This window comes from Molothrus aeneus, chromosome Z (assembly GCF_037042795.1).
Source record: "Molothrus aeneus isolate 106 chromosome Z, BPBGC_Maene_1.0, whole genome shotgun sequence".
NCBI lineage: Eukaryota > Metazoa > Chordata > Aves > Passeriformes > Icteridae > Molothrus > Molothrus aeneus.
The window spans coordinates 68,469,374-68,486,291 of record NC_089680.1 but is presented as its reverse complement, the minus strand read 5'-3'; the positions used below and the strand labels follow the sequence as shown (position 1 = coordinate 68,486,291).

Genomic DNA, 16,918 nt, shown 5'->3' with positions numbered 1-16,918 from the left:
GAGAGCAGCCCCCCGCACTGAGAGAGAGAGAGAGAGCAGCTCCCCCTGCACTGAGAGAGAGCAGCCCCCCGCACTGAGAGAGAGCAGCTCCCCCTGCACCGAGAGAGAGCAGCCCCCTGCACCGAGAGAGAGCAGCCCCCCAGAACCGAGAGAGAGCAGCCCCCCGCACTGAGAGAGAGAGAGAGAGCAGCCCCCCCTGCACTGAGAGAGAGCAGTCCCCCTGGACCGAGAGAGAGCAGCCCCCCAGAACCGAGAGAGAGCAGCCCCCCCACACCAAGAGAGAGCAGCCCCCCCGCACCGAGAGCCGGGCAGGCTGCGCTGCCAAGCAGGGGAAAGGGCCAGGCAGAGCTGTCCCACTCCTCCGACCAACGGCGCGAATTCCAAAAACAGCAAAACCACGCCACAGTGGGTTAAAGCTTTACAGGGTATCGCTTTTGCTCCGCAGAGCCGTGCAGCCTAAAATGCAAGAGCAAAACGGAACAGAACTCACGGCAGAGACTGTTTTTTGAGCTTCTACCCCCCCAAGGAGCAGAAATACTCACCGAAATCGAAGCTGTTGCTGGCAAAGTCAGGCAGGATAAGTCTCTTCACTTGAATAGGACCCCTCGAGCAGGAGAGGGTCCCCTATTCTCTCCTGGTAAATTCACTCACCAGAAAGGAGCTGCACTTTCTGCGAGGCTTCCTGTGGGTTCAGTCCCAAAGTCTCTCTGGAGAGCTGTGCAACCACAGCTCTACCAATGGACGCTAAACTGTCTAAGTCTTTCCGAGGTTCTGAGATGACTTCTTGAGGCTGCAGATTCGATCAGCCCCACGTTGGGCGCCAAATATTGTAATAAAATCCCAGTATTACCAGGTGGAACGTGCCTGAGCTCATCTGACCCTTGCTGCTGGGCCAAAGGCGGCAGCTGTGGTGTTTCACCTCAGAGACACCTTTGGCTGGCTGGATGTTGCAGCTGGCACTTGGAACAAGTCCAGGCAAGCAGGAACTCAGGTTTACCTCTGGTGGAAAGGCTTTATGTGAGGTGAAGAGGAAAAGGAGATGGGTTTTGCAGAGGGTTTCATCTAGAGTTTATTCCAGTCACATTTGTCTGAATCTTGTAACAGCTCCACAGAATCCCCCCCACATGGTCCCGTGTCTTTTAAGCTCGGGGGCAGGGGGAGGGAAGGGACAGGTGAGCCACCAGCCAGGTGGGAGGGGCGGGGTCTCAGGGGACAATGACACTTGGCTAACCCAATGACCCCAGGGCTGAGGGGCATCTTTTGAGCTTTTGCCAATCACAGGACGCCCCTGCTGGAATGATAAGATTGACTGACAGCACTTAGCAAGGAGGCAAGGGGGAGGGGAAGGGAGAAGGTATTGGCACACCTGGGAAACTACTGGGATAGGTGAGACAGGAAATGGCATCACACTGCAACATCCTGTGCCAGGAGAGCCCAGTTCCAGTGCCCAGGTGTGACCGTGTTCACAGGGGTTCTTGGAGTGGGAAAGAGACGAGGATCTGACTCCATGTTTCAGAAGGCTTGATTTATTATTTTATGATATACATTACATTAAAACTATACGAAAGGAATAGAATACAGGATTTCATCAGAAGGCTGGCTAAGAATAGAAAAACAAAGAATGATAACAAAGGCTTGTGGCTCGGCTCTCTGCCAGCTGGGCTGTGATTGGCCATTAATTACAAACATCCAAGATGGCCCAATCAAAGATCTATCTGTTGCATTCCACAGCAGCAGATAATCAATGTTTACATTTTGTTCCTGAGGCCTCTCAGCTTCTCAGGAGAAAAAATCCTAAGCAAAGGATTTTCCATAAAAGATGTCTGTGACACCAGGGTCAGGGCAGGCTCCAGGCTCTGCCACCAAAGGCTCAGCTCTGCCACCTCCACCAGGCTCTGCCTTCTCGGGGTCTTTAGCAAACATTCAGGAATCATTGTCTCACCTCTAAAGGTGAAGCCTGCCTGGCTGAGGGGAGCAGCCCACCAGCGTTTGGGGCAGAACCGTGAGGATTTGGGGCAGGATGGGGTCAGGCCATTGCTCTGGTGGCTGTCACCTCCTTGGGTCACCTGCTGCTGCCTTTGGGCTGTGGCACATGACACTGGGCACCAACAGTGAGAGACAGAACTGACTTTGCCAGATCTCTTGGTAACTGAGGGGCATCTAGAGTGTCTGAGAGCTCACCAGCCATGGTCAGAACACCCAGTACATCCGATCTCCCTGATCTCCCTCCCCTGCCATGTGGAAAACAGCCAGCAGCTCCCACCAGCTGAACTGGTGCTGGGGTAAAGATGAAATAATGACCAGGCACAGGGCTGATGTTTTTCTGCTGCATCCCTTCCTCCTGCTGCTGCTCCCAGCTGCTTCTGGGGCCTCGCCTGAACGGAGACCCCTCACCTGGGATGGGCAGGGCAGCACCCCACAGCTGCAGATGGGTGGTGTTCCCATGTGCCCTGTCCCCAGGACCAGGCTGTGCCCTGTCCCCAGAGCTGTGCCCTGTCCCCAGGTGCCACACCTGGTGGCCCTGCTGCCAGCCATGGGTCAGGCTGAGCTTCTGAGGAACAATGTGATCCTACTGTATGCCACCAGATTGTACATCAAAACTATTATTTCCAACATCTCTGGCTTAATTGTAAAACTATAATACAAATGACATTGGGGGTTTGCTGGAGTTAAATTTTAATAGCAAGCCAGTGCCCTTTTAATGACATTTTATACATTTAAATTGGGCATGATCCCTTTGGGAACAGTAATTTTATTCATGGAGATTATGTCTAATTTGAATATAAAAACACCACTAAAAAGATATTGGATTTGCTATTTTTCACTTGCAGGAGCTTCGGAGCCCAATCTTCCCAACTGGCTGGGCTGTGGCAGATGGGAAACTCCGGGAAGGGCAGGATGGGCTCCGTGCGAGCCCCGCTGCCGGCCTGGGCTGGCTCCGGGGGCTCCGGGGCAGCGCCAGCCCCCCGGGCACGGCTGCGGGGCGAGGGGCAGCCCCCGGGATGGTGCCCGGGGCTCTGCTGCAGCCCCGCACAGCCCCTGCTGCAGCTGCAGCCTCAGGGGTGAGCTGCCTCCTGCACTGCCCCTCTCTCCTGTGCTGGAGCTGGCCAGAGCCCCCCAGTTCCAGCGCCAAAGCACCGCGGCTCCGATCAGACGGGCAGGGGGGTCCCGTCAGACGGGCAGGGGTCTCCTCTCCTGTCCCCCTCGGGGCACGGGGGGTCCGGCTGGCTGGGCTGTGCCCCGCAGAGTCACGGACTGACAGCACGGTCTGCGGGGACTGTCCCCAGCCCACGCTCACCCTGTCTGGGCACGGGGACCCTCCGGGGCTGAGGTGCTTTGGGGGCGAGGATCGGCGGCACGGCCCGCGCGGCTCGGCACGGAGCGGCCGGGGCCGGGGGATGCCCGGGGCACCGGGGGCTCCTGAAGCCGCCGGGCTGCTCGCCAGGAGGATGCGGAGCAGGGGCTCAGCCTGCCGTGTGTCCGTGCGGGGCCGGCGGGAGCGGGGACAGTGCCCGCTGCTCCCGTGCCGGGCCCGTGCGGTGCGCGGGACTGCGGGGCCGGGCGGGACTGCGGGGAACCGGGACCGGGAGGGACTGCGGGACCGGGCGGGACTGCGGGGAACCGGGCGGGACTGCGGGGCACCGGGCGGGACTGCGGGGCACCGGGCGGGACTGCAGGGAGCCGGGCGGGACTGCGGGGAACCGGGCGGGACTGCGGGGAACCGGGCGGGACTGCGGGGCCGGGCGGGACTGCGGGGAACCGGGACCGGGAGGGACTGCGGGGCCGGGCGGGACTGCGGGGAACCGGCCGGGACTGCGGGGCACCGGGCGGGACTGCAGGGCACCGGGACCGGGAGGGACTGCGGGGAGCCGGGCGGGACTGCAGGGAGCCGGGACCGGGAGGGACTGCGGGGAGCCGGGCGGGACTGCAGGGAGCCGGGACCGGGCGGGCTGGGCCCCCGCACACCGGAGCGGCTCCTTTCCCCCGGCAGCGCCTCCCGGCTCCCCGGGCCCCGTCCCGGCGGAGAGCAGGAGCCCCGGCGGGGCCGCCCTGGCCGAGCCCCCGCAGCCGCGGCGATAACGGCGCTGCCGGGCCCCGCACGGAGCCGCAGCCTCGTCTCCGAGACCGGATAAACTGTTTGGCCTTTGGACAAGATTATTTCTGTTCAGAACACGATTGTTATCACTTAATTGAAAATAATTATCCAATGCAAATGGGCTTCAAGTTGGCAGCTGAGGTGAGGAGACGGTGCCTTTCCAAGCTGTCCTGGGGAGAGCCGAGGGCGGCGGGAGGGCGAGGCTGGGACTGTCCGCGGGGCTGGAGCGGGAGGACACTCCAGGGGCAATGTCCCCTTTGCAACAGCCGCACCCTCCGGGAAAACAGCCGGGGCCGAAACGCCCTGGGGTTTCATCAGCTGGGGCGCTGTGGTTTGCCTTGCCATGGCAGGGGGAAGGTCCTGTCTGAAGGTCCGGCAGGTGCTGGGGTGCCCCAGAGCCCTCGCTCGCAGGTGACAGCGCTCCCAGCCCGTGCCCGCCGGGTCTGTCTGAGCCCGGATTTGGGCACACGGAGGATGCGGGGCTGCTGCTGCTGCTGCGGGCTGGGAGAGCTGCAGCCGGTCCCACAAAGGGACTGGGCGCGGCGGGGATGGGGACAGCTCTGCAGAAACCAGCAGCAACAGCCCCCGGAGCTCTGACCCAGCCCGGCACCACCCGGCCGGGCTTGTCCCTCTTGTTTTGGACTCGCCCTGGCCAGGTGCAATCAGCCCACGGCTCCAAAGGTTGCCTGCGTCTGTGTGTTCTGGCCAGTGCGGAGAGGAGAACACGTGTGTCTGACACTGCCCCCATCCCAAACCCCGGGTCCCTGCTGAGCCCTCCTGTCCCGGCTGAGGGCAGCCCGAGCTCCTCCTGCCCGGCAGCTCGGCCCTGCCTCTGCTCCCTCTTCCTTGTTTCCTGTCCGGACGGACTTGCACCTTCCCAAATGCACACAATGCCCCTGCCAGTGCACAAATACACCAGAGAATACCAGCTTTCCACAACAGTATTTCTATGATTTGACCAGACTGGAACAAGGTTAATTGAAAAAAAAAAAAAAAAGCCAAACCCAATGTTTAAATGCAGTTTCATCAGGAGAAGTGCAAAATGCCTCTGCAAGAATTTCTGCCAGGACTTTTCAAACCTTGCAAAGCACAATTAGACACAGTCAAATATTGCCCTGGTTAAAGACTATTAGTTTTCCTTACATTTGTCATGAATTAATTTTTTCCGGCTGTATCAACAGTGTTTCCTTTATAAATACAACTGGCTCCTTTACATTGAAAAATTAAATTTGCTCTGATAATGAACTGAGGCACTAATAATCATTTTGCAATGCAAAAAAAGTGCAATTACTGGCTGCTGTGCCCTGTGGTGCCACGGTGGGTTGTCACTGACCCGCTCTGCCCTTGTCACCCCTGTCCCACCTGGAAGGAGCAGGATGGCAGTGCCCACCCATGCTGGCACCCCCAGGGCTGGGGATGAGCCCAGGTTTGCTCAGTGCCCTCAAGGAGCTGCTCAGGGACACGTGGGGTGGAACAAGGTCTGCAGAGGGACTGAGGCTGTAGGAGAACACCGTATGGGTAAATGAAGGTGATGTAAAATGTAATCTTATCCCCCAATGAGTTGCAGCTGGACCCTATTACTAAAGATTAGGAGCAGGCCAGATAGTAACAGGCAACACCTGTAGCCAATAAGAACAAGTGGCCTAAAAGAGTGGGTTGATGGGATCTGGAATCAGATGGCTGCTGTGAGGACCAGGAGCAGTCAGTGTTTAGAGGAGTTGCCGATGAGAAACATTGAGGAGGTATGAAACTCTGAGGATATGAAATCCTTGCACTATAATGATAATAGAACTGTTGTAATATCTAAGATAACATCCATGTGCTTTCCACTTCGGTGAAGTTTTGGTCATGTGCTGCTTTTGGCAGGGATACAGTTAATTTTTTTTCCATTGGCTGGTAAGACAACAAATGAACTGTTGTAATACATGAGACAATGTGAGGCCAGCCTGGCACTGTGGGCTGCTGGTGCTGGCTGCAGCCTGGCCCTGGACATGTATGGGTGGTTATTGATGGTCCCTGCAGGCTGAACAGCAGCTGCACAGACAGACTGATGCTTTGAGATGGACTTTAGGGTAGGAACACTTCAAGGAAGAGCCAGACCTGTGCTATGTCACAAAGACACATCCAGATCCTCCCCACAGGTGTGCCATGGACACAGACACCTCAAATCACAGCACTCCTTCTTTCCTCAACCTCTCTGTGCAACAAATGATGGACCCAACACTCCCTTCTCCCCTCTTCGCTCCCGGGACACCTGCCCCCATTACCCAACAAGACTCTGACCTCCTGATCCCCCCATCGTGTCTCCTCTGCAGCGCTGGCTCTGAGCTGCAGCCTTTATTTATTCACGCAATGTAGGTTTCCTCATGCTGCCTCACCAGTGCGTATCAGCTGTGACCTCCAGACACCGTCCTCTCCTGGGATGAGCATGTTTCCCAGTCCCAGGCATCTCTGGAGTAAGGGCTGACAGTTCTCTGAAGGAGGGGGAGAGCAGGCGGGAGCAGTGACAGGCTGAGGAACACTGTGGTTTAATGGAATAAAGCAGAGCTCCATGGAAGCAGCTCAGTCTGCCAGGCCTGGTGTGGGATTCCAGCACAGCACTGCCCTTTCACAGCACCTGACGTGCTGATATTGATGATGCTGGAAAATCCAGCCCTTTTTGCCATTTCCCTTGTCCTCTCCTCCTCGCTGAACGCAAACGATCTCCTGCTGCTTTATTTTCGTGCTGAACTCTCTGAGACCCATCAGCTGCCCACAGGAGCCTTAAGGGCGTGCTGGTGGCACTGGTGACAGCTGGAGCTGGACACAACCTGCTTTGCTCCAAGTGGTGCCAGCCAGAGCTGCAGGCACCAGTTTATGTCACTCCTGATCCACCCAGCAACAAGCCAGCCCTGTCCCTGTCCCTCTGTCCTCGCTGGTGGCACTCTCCAGATCTGCCAGTTCCCCCCTGAGTGCCCTCTGGGTGCAGATTTCTGCACAGCCTGACACTGGTCAGTCCTGGAGCTGACGTCGTTCCCTGCCAGGACCCCAGCTCACCCCTGGTCCCTGCCCCAGGCTGGATGTGCCACTGCAGGGCCTTGTTGCTTTTCACACAGTGCTGCTGCCTGCCAGCTGGGTCCTGGCCTGGGGCCTGGAGGATGCTCCCTCACCCAGATCCCATCTGCTTCCAGGGTGCTGCTTCCCTTTTTCCCTTCCCATGCCCTGAAAATAGAAGTTTCCCCATCTTTTACTCGGTGTCCTGTGATCAGAAGCAGCAGGCATCTCCCAGAGCAAAGCTCTGTGGGGCTGGCTGCCTGCAGGACATGCAGAGTGAGACAGAGTAGAAATTCTCCAGAGCAGAAATCCATTTTGATTTAGGTGAAATGTAAATCTTTAAGTCTGTAGTTTGAAGCCTGTAGTCTGTAGCCTGACTGCAAGGCCTAGGCTCAGGGATTCAGTGAAGGACAGAGATAAGGGGGGAGAGACAGAGGGTGATAGGGAGAGACAGAGACAGCTGTGAGAGCAGGTCAGCCTGACCTAGGAATTCTTTCTGATAAACAAGAAGTAGCAGCAAATGTCACGGAAAATTTGTAAAAATGAATATGTGTGAACCTATTGGGAAATTGTATGCATATGTATCTGAGAGGGGATTAAAAGGGACCTAAAGTTCCCAGAGGTACGGATGTCCTTTAAGGAGAGTAATCCCCACGTGCGTCCGGCGCGGTAATAATAAACATACCGGCTTTGCAACTTTCACAAAGTTGTGGAGTTTTTGGCTCTCTCCACAAAACAAGAGGCAGTTCCCCACAGGCCATGCAGGTGCTGACAGAGGTGTGCTGACTGCCAGGAGCCACAGGAGGTGGCAGCCAGACTGGGTCTCTGAGCTCTGTGTGAGCCCTGTGCCTGAGCTCCCTGCCACCACCTCCCAAGGCAGGCAGGCTCTGCCCAGCCCTGCACAGCAGCCTTTGAACAGCCCACAGCAGTGTCCAAGGTTAAATGCTCCTGCTCCAAGGTTAAATTTCTCTGCCTCTGAGCAGCAGAGAAAGGCCATGGCTCCCCTGGTCTGGTACTGCCACGCTGGCAGGGACCTGGTGCTCAGGAGGAGTCAGGATGAACTCTGACCTGAACTCTGCTGCACCTCTGGCACTGCACAGGTATTGGAAAAATACCAATATAGCCAGACGGGACGTGCCTGAGCTTGTCTGGCCCTTGCTGCTGAACCAAACAGCGGCACTGTGGTGTTTCACCCCAGAGACACCTTTGGCCAGCTGGGTGTGTGGTGTTTTACCCCAGAGACACCTTTGGCCAGCTGGGTGTGTGGTGTTTTACCCCAGAGACACCTTTGGCCAGCTGGGTGTGTGGTGTTTTACCCCAGAGACACCTTTGGCCAGCTGGGTGTGTGGTGTTTTACCCCAGAGACACCTTTGGCCAGCTGGATGTGTGGTGTTTCACCCCAGAGACACTTTTGGCCGGCTGGGTGTGTGGTGTTTTACCCCAGAGACACCTTTGGCCAGCTGGGTGTGTGGTGTTTCACCCCAGAGACACCTTTGGCCAGCTGGGTGTGTGGTGTTTTACCCCAGAGACACCTTTGGCCAGCTGGGTGTGTGGTGTTTCACCCCAGAGACACCTTTGGCCAGCTGGGTGTGTGGTGTTTCACCCCAGAGACACCTTTGGCCAGCTGGATGCTGCAGCTGGGCACTGGGGGACAAGCCCAGGCTTGCAGGAGCTCAGGTTTACCTCGGTGGAGAAGCTTTAAGGCGATGGTGCAGGAAAGGAGTCGGTTCTGATGGAGGCTTTGGATCCAGAGCTTTATTCTGGCCCTCAGGCCTCTGAATGCAGCACCAGCTCCAGCAGAACTCCCTGAGCCCGTGGTTGCTGCTCCTTTAACCCCGGGGAGAGGGGCAGGGAAGGGGCAGGGAGGCACCAGCCAGGTCCAGGAGGGGAGGGACAAAGGGACAAAGGACACCTGGATGGCCCAATGCCCCCCAGGGGTGGAGGGCATCTTTTGAATTGTGCCAATCACTCAACGCTGCCGTTCTGGAATGCCAGGATTGACAGACAGTGCACAGCAGGGGTGAGGGAGGGAAAGGAGAGGTGGCTGACACACCTGGCAGGGAACCATCACGGGAGGAGCCCGAGGTTCTGGGGTGAAACCTGAAATCACAGTGCAACACACGGGGACATGCACAGGCACCGCTCTGAGGTGCAGGAAATGCACTCACCTCTAGAGAGCCTCGCTGGCCAGAAGGCCACAGCAACCACTGGAAACAACCCTCCCTGTCTGCCAGGCTTGTGCGGGTTTGGCTACAGGCTCAAAGTGACTTCTGCTCAAAACACAGAATTCAAAACTGGAAAGGGATGCACAACACAGCATGTGGAAAAGAGCTGTTTCCATGTTAAAAACAAATCTTTTCAGGGGTGGAATTAACTTAGTATTTTTTCAATAAGGCTAAAACTGATTTTCTTTTCAGTATCATCAGGAATTTTTCAATCAAGCAATAAATGAAGTTAAGCAAAACTTATTTTTTGTTGCCAAGGACATGCTGAAGCAAAGCTAGACATCAGGTTTGCAAATACTATGCAAGTGTATATCGCAAATACCTCTGAAACAGGATGACATGGTCACCAGAACACCTGTGTTCCCACTGCTGAGTTTGCTAAACAAAAACTTGATGAATTTAGGGAGCACTGGCATGGGATAACACTGCCGTAATGAGAGTCCTCACATTTTTCTTGGGGGCCCATGTCCCTTTCCAGATACCCTTTCAGGGTATGAAGAGTCTCTGATTTAACACAGGACTGCTGCAGGAGGGGAGGAGCTGCACCTCAGTGACACTGTGCTGTCACCCTCAGCTGCTCACTGGGGACTGGTACAGCACAGAGCACCTCACACAGCGGCAGGCTACAGATAATTCCCCTTTCACAACACTGGAGTATAAATCCATTACTTTTTTCCTTTACTCTTGCCAGTGGTGATGCAGTTTCAGCTCAGGAAAGAGAACATGATGCTGTTTTCAATTATGTTTGGAATGCAAGGAAATGAGAAACAAACCCATTCTCTTCCTATTTCTCATGTAAAGTTTTATTTGTGTTAGTCCTTTGATAAAGCATTTTACTCTTACAAACCTTAAAACAACATGCTGAATTCCAGTGTACAAAAATAACTTTAATTTTAAAAAAATTAAATTTTAGCACAGTGTGACTGGAACCAAGTATGTTCTTCATAGTCCACTCCTTTTTCCTCCAGCACATTACAAGGAACAAGGACAGATTTAGTGGGAGAAGTAAACTCTGTTCCAGGCCCAGCTGCTCACTCCTGCTCTGCTGACCAGCTGGTCAGCACAGGGTGGATCCCCAAAAGCTGAGCCTGGAGGGCAAGGGATGGATGGCACTGCTCTGGAGAGTGAGGTGGGGGACTGCTGCATCCCAGAGCACAAGGCAGAGACCTGGATGTCCCTTACAGGGGGAGGGCAGTGCCCAGGGCCCTCCTGCACTCTGGAGGGGACTGGTGGCTGAGGGAACCCGCTTTGTACCCACCTTCCTGCTTTCCAGCCCATCCACCCCCGACCCAAATCTCCCTGGCACTGGCCCCAAAGGTGCTGTGCTCCAACAGCACAGCCACACCTCCCTGCTGAACAAACAAAGCCTGCCAAGCCCAGGGTGCCCCCACACCCCCAAGCAAGGAAAATAAACGTACAGCATATTGTAGACCGCTGTGGCAGGAGCTCTGGGTGCTGCTTGCCAGGGGCGGCTCACAGAGATGGAGTGGTCCCTGTGGCTGTGGAGATGGACAGGGTGGGTGGTCAGAAGGTGCCCAGCACGCCGGGACAGGGACAGACTCCAGTTCATGTGCTAAGAGAGGGACAGGAGTAAAGAGACAGCAGAGCCAGAGCAGGGAATGCCAGTGCTACCTGCCATCACCAGGATTTCTGCTTGGACTTCTTCCTCTGTTTTATAAGGAACAGATTGTCCCTGCTGTCAGGACTGGCAATTTTCTGCTTTTTCCATTTTTTCTTCCCTTTGGCACCTTCTGGGGGCTGCTGCACGCTCAGGGCCTTGCAGCCTGGGGGTGCCCAGGGCAGGGCCCTGCGGCGGGCCCTGCTGCCCTTGCAGCCCTGCTGCTTGTGCCCCCGAGGGAAATCCTCAGGGTCGCCGTGGACTCCAGCTGCCCTCCTCTGCCTCTCCTCCTGGCCCTTCTTGGCCCGCTTCACCTTCATCTTCCTCTGCTGCTCACTGCTCCTGCTGGGCTTCCCCTGCTGTTCTTTCCAGAGTTTGCTCTTTTTCTTGTGGCTGGGCACCTCGAGCTGCTCTTGCTGCAAGGGTGTTTCAGGCTGTTCCGGCAGGAGGCCAGCTTCCTGCAGGTCTGGAAAGCAGAGTGGATTATTTCAATACCTGAAACCCCTAGAGCTGGGCACCTGAGCCATCACACATCTCCTCTGTTACGTATGAAGTTAGACAACAATTTATCTCTGGCAGATTTCTTCACTGTGGGTTTTTCCTGTCATCAGGCTAGAATCTTAACAAATCGTGATTTAATCCCCTTCCTCCTATTCATAGCATTTTTAATGTCAGCAGATTTTTCAGAATTAAAACATCTGACAATGCTCCCTGAGTGACTTTGACACAGTCAATTTCCATGATAGACACGGATGAGTAAAGTCACAAATCTTTTACTACCACCAGGCTACCTGTTCAAATCCATACAGCTTTTCCCAACACATGAAAGTAATCCCACAATGTTCCTAAAAAGCACAAACACAAGACTGGAAGGTGGGAGGGATCTCCCAAACCATACTGTACCTGCCACCTTTCTTTTTAACCTGTTGGCTCTCTTTCTGATGTCGCATTCATCATCGTAGTAGTAGACGAAGGGAGAAGTGGGGAACATGTTCCCCTGCATCCTCTTCTCTGAGCACTCCTGCAAAACACATTCAGGTCACTAGAGCTGGCTGAGTGGGGACTTCCTGGAGTGAAATGGGCCAGGCCTGCAGGTCCTGCTCTGTACTTGTGACATTTTCATGACCTGCTTGTAATCCCTCCTGCACACACTGAGACACTGGTGCTGTCTGAGCCCACAGAAGGAATTTCCTGCAGTCACCACACACCTGTAACACCCACAGAACAGGCCACGAGGACCAGGTGCAGACAGGCACACACCAGGTGAGCTGCTGGCAGAGCTACTGGGCACAGAGACAGGGCAGTCCTGCTGCCAGGCAGGACCCAACACCTGCTGGGCATACACCTGGCCCCTCAGAGGCACACAGGGCCCTGGCAGGGCAGCCTGGCACTGGGCTGCAGAGGGCTGGCAGCCCAAAGGGGAGAGGGGAGCAGCCATGGGCAGCCAGAGCCTGCCCACAGACAGGAGGGGTGTCACTGTGTCACTGTCACTCTGTGCCACTCCCTCACAGGGACAAACCACAGGCAAATCCTGCTGCAGGCTGCTGTGAACACATCAGGCTGCAGGGTTAGGGTTAGGGTGAGGGTTTTCTGTTTCTAACGAAAGGGGAAAAAGAAGGGCAGGATCCTGGAACTCACTACATCCCTCTGGGTGCCCAGAGTTGCCGGGACCCCTGCCAGGGGGCTCAGAGACCCTGGCACAGAGCCCAGAACACTGTGGGTTTGATTACGACCCGTGGAGCAAGTTAACAGCTTTGTATGAAGGCCTGAAAGCCACGGAAGTTCAAGTAGTGTAATAATAAAATTATCACTGGGTGAAGGGGTGGATTTTGGGGTTTTTAGAATAGGGGTTTTTGGGGACAAGATGGAGGGACTTGGGCATGTCCAGCCTTTCTTCTTCTTGGCCTCCATCTTCTGCTGGGATGTTGGCACTGTTGGATTGGTTTAGAGTAGAAGCTCACTGTCTAACATAGGTGACAGGTATTGGAAAGTAATTGTAAACACGTTATCTGTAGTTTGTAGTATAAAGAGATAACACCACCCCGGGGACAGGCAGAGTGCCTGGAATTGTCCTGCTGGACGGACCTCGGCAGGGCAGGAGAAAAATTTTTATAGATAAGATACAATAAACAACTCTGAGACTGAGAATTGAAGAGCTCTGACTCATTCTTCAAACGTGTGGGCCGAAACAGAGACTGTTCACATGTGTCAGGGCTGCAATAAACCGCAACCTCCCGAGAGCAGGAGAGCCCTGAACAGACAGCAGAGGCGAGGAAGGGGCTGACTCTGGCATCATGGGCATGCCAGCCTATTTCCCAAACACCTGGAACAGGAATGTATGTTTTTTCACTGCTGTTCACACAGTTTTATCCATGTCTTGAGACAGGCTAACAGGAACACTTCCTATGATTCTGCCTTTTATCTGGGTACCATGATATTGACAGGTGCTTTATTCTCCTTTATCCTCCTTGTAAATTGCCTGTTACCTGCTGTGCTTTGCTTCATCATCTTTCTCTTCTTAGATACTGCTGAGATCATAGAAACACAGAATCCCACAATGGCTTGGCTTGGTAGGGACCTTAATCAAGGATCCCATCCCGTCCCACCCCTGCCATGGCAGGGACACCTCCCCCTGTCCCAGGCTGCTCCCACTGTCCCAGTGCCCAGCCTGGCCTTGGGCAGTGCCAGGGATGCAGGGGCAGCCCCAGCTGCTCTGGGCACCCTGTGCCAGGGCCTGCCCACCCTGCCAGGGAACAATTCCTTCCTGACAGCTGATCTAACTCCACTGTCTGTCACTTTGAAGCCATTCTAGTGGCACCTGGGCCTCTCCAATCTCCAGGAGCTGTCAGGAGCTCTCACTCACCTGATGCCTGCACCATGGGACCAGCAGCTTTCCTGCGTGTGCTGCTGCTGCCACTCAGTGCCACCCTGGCAGCCCCTGTCCCTGCCTGCTCCTCTGTCCCTTCCAGAGGCACAGCAGATCACAGATGCATTTTTGATGTGTTTTGCATTTCTCACGTTCTTTTTGGCATTTGTTTGGGTGAAATTTAGTGAAGAATCAGTTTTCCTGCAAGTGTTTTTCCTGTTTCTGGGAATGGTGTGAACATAGGAAGATCTGGTACCTCTGTCCTCTTGTGTTGCTATTGGCTTATCCCCTTTCATTCAGCCCTTGCTCAGGCTGTTTCTGCTCCTTGTACATTACTACAAATACTTTATTATCTTCCTTAGCTTTGAGAGACAGAAAATGTCCATGAGCTGCTTTCTTCTCTTTCTGATTTTGTACAGTTTCTACCAGTTTCAATCTAAGTATTTACTATCAGCTCCTCACATATAATTTCTAATTATTTTTACATCGGCCTTTAAACAATCAATTTACAGCATCCCTAATAATTACTCATTAGTCTTACAGCAGCCTTACTTGTATCCATGTGTGTCTGTCTTCCTCCAGTGCCATTTCTTGGACAGTTTAATAAAAGTAAACTAAACGAAAGGGCCAATCTTTTAACAAAATGTACTGGATAGTTGAATGGGCTGACACACAAGAGCAGGCAGAAGGGAAGAGAGGAATTTGCTGGCAATTTGCTGTTTCTAAGCCACAGGAAAAAATAAGCTAAACCCATCCAATGCATGATTAACATTCCTCTTCTAGAATATTTGTGGCTTGGCTCCTGCATTTATTCCATAACTGACAAGATCCTGTTATTTGTTCTGTGTTGGTAACTGCAGGTACAGAGCTGAACTTGTTATGAAAGGCACTGAAAAAGGTGATAAATATCACCAGAATGCCCTGGAAGGTGCAGCCACATCTCCTGGTTTTACTGAAGCCACTTAAGGCTCATGATGTCTCCTTTACCAGGCAGCACCTTACAGAAGGACAATGCCAAACTTAGGTCAGATGTTGACCTAAACCAGGAAACTACAAGTAAGGATCATCACAAGCAGGCAGAAATGGAAGATTCCCAAAACACCACTCAAATAGTTGGGCTGAGTATGGTGAAAACCCTGACATGATGTTCAATGTGGGAGAAAAAGAAAGGGGGAGGAAAGCTGTATCCAGCAACTGTTTTCCAATGAATATTCTCTCTCCCAGGCACTCTCAACTCAATGAACCTCCCAAGGAGAGATAGCAGCTGTTACCTGCCTCCCCATCTCTAAATTAGATGGGTGGGATTCCTTTACTCACTGGCCTCCACCGAGGTTGGTCACACTCCTCTGGTGTCACACACCAGCGTGGCTCTTGCAGCTCTTCCCTCCAGCCCCACACAGACAGTGTGTGTTATAGACGGATATGAGATGATTGGCTCTCGCAATTAAAAGATAACTATTGTGTGAATATTAAGAGAAGCTTTAGTGATGTACGGTTATGTTATTGTATTATGTATGTCCTCTTTCCCCCCATAGCTCCCTTTCCCCCCTGTATTGTTGCCATCAGACAGCTGGGCTGTCCAGGACAGGTACAAAGAAGCTGCACAGGTGTCCCTTGTATGGGGCAGGTGGGGATGGAAAAGCTTGGGGGTGCTCAGGGGGTGGGCATGGCAACACCTGAGCTCCAATGCAGGTACAAGGAAGCAGTCTGCACTGATAAATGGCAAAGAAGAGCTGACTGACAGACTTTGGGAGGGGCCAGGGCTGGCTGATGCAACCCCAGGGGTATAAAAGCCTGAGCATCCATCCTGGAGATGCACCAGCCATGTGGTGTGCATGAGGGGCAGCTCCCAGCGCTGCAGCTTTTTCCTTATGGAGTCCCTTGCTGTATTTTTGTTAAGGTTTAATAAACCTGTTTAGCTTTTCACAGCGAGCAGCTGTCTCCCCCACTCAGGGATGGGTTTGCCCCCGATGCAGCCCAGACTCACGTATCCGAGGTGTCCCTGGCGGGAGCAGTTGTAGCAGTAGGTGGAGACCACGCGCTCCGAGGGCGAGCTGGCTGCCTGGATGGGTCCTGGCTTGGTCTGCAGGTGGAATGGGCAACAGTTAGGTCTGGCAGTACTCTGGGTGCTGAATTAAAAATAAATTAAAATTACATAAATACTATTTTATTAAGCTTGGATCAATAGGCTCCTGCTTGCTGCTGGAATATTAAGTTTGAAAAAGCAGCAACAGGCAGGCGCTACTGTAAATCTGTAGAGTGAGGTTCGGCCTGAGCATCACAAATGAGGTGGGAAGGGGCATCGCTGGCATCTTGTCCGCCTGGCCATGTTATTTCAGCTCTGAATGCAAACTGCTGATTTATCTGTTCCCTCCTCCTCATGTGCCAGCCCCTCTCCTCTCACAGGGGCTGTCAGACACAGCTGGGGAGGCACAATGCCATGGCCACAGAGGGAATGGGACACCAGTCCCATATTCCACAGCACAGACATGACAGAGTTAGGTGTTCCTGTAGTTAAATTTTGTAACAATGGTTTTCAGGCCATAGATCTTGGAGAGAGGCCGAGTAAGAATCTATGATAGAATTTGTTTTATTTTTAGGGTTGTGTTTTGTTTTAGGGGGGTGCCAGCACAGGCAGGCACCAGGACTGACAAGGGATGCAGGAATCCTGCCCAAAAGCTGTGGGGCTTAGGAGCCACCTTACTGAACTCAGTGTTTCTGTCTCTCTGGGGCTAAAGGAGCATGGAAAAGTGGCCCTGATTTCACAGAAAATTGTAGCATTTGGCAAAGCTCGTTGCAGGAATGGCTTTTTTCTTTCAATGTGTGTTGCTGTGCTCTTCTGCTGTGGGAGCCACTGCGCTCTCAGTCGGAGCCTCCAGAGGAATGACAGCAGTGTTTGTAAAATAGGCAGGAACAAGAGGAACCTTCCAGTGCTGTTCTTTGTGAATCTGATCACACTTGCAGTGTCACCTTACTGTGAACTCCCCAGCCCTGGGTTTAAATGTGTGTTTCGGAGTCATGTTCCTTAGCTCACACCCACGCACCAGGAGGGGCCTGAGGGAAGGCTAAGAAGAGTGACA

At 53.8% G+C, this 16,918-nt stretch overlaps 1 protein-coding gene across 1 annotated transcript in view; it reads right to left on the bottom strand.

The window, feature by feature from the left end:
- Positions 1-10,136: 10,136 nt before the first annotated feature.
- The window catches only part of ZCCHC7 (zinc finger CCHC-type containing 7), a 100,294-nt gene continuing 93,512 nt past the window's right edge, over positions 10,137-16,918 (bottom strand). The window contains exons 10-12 of the mRNA XM_066569802.1: positions 15,826-15,921; positions 11,876-11,993; positions 10,137-11,438 (exon numbers count right to left, since the gene is read on the bottom strand). Coding sequence (XP_066425899.1) covers positions 10,993-11,438; positions 11,876-11,993; positions 15,826-15,921 — 660 coding nt within the window. The 3' untranslated portion in view covers positions 10,137-10,992. The remainder of the gene's footprint in view (positions 11,439-11,875; positions 11,994-15,825; positions 15,922-16,918) is intronic.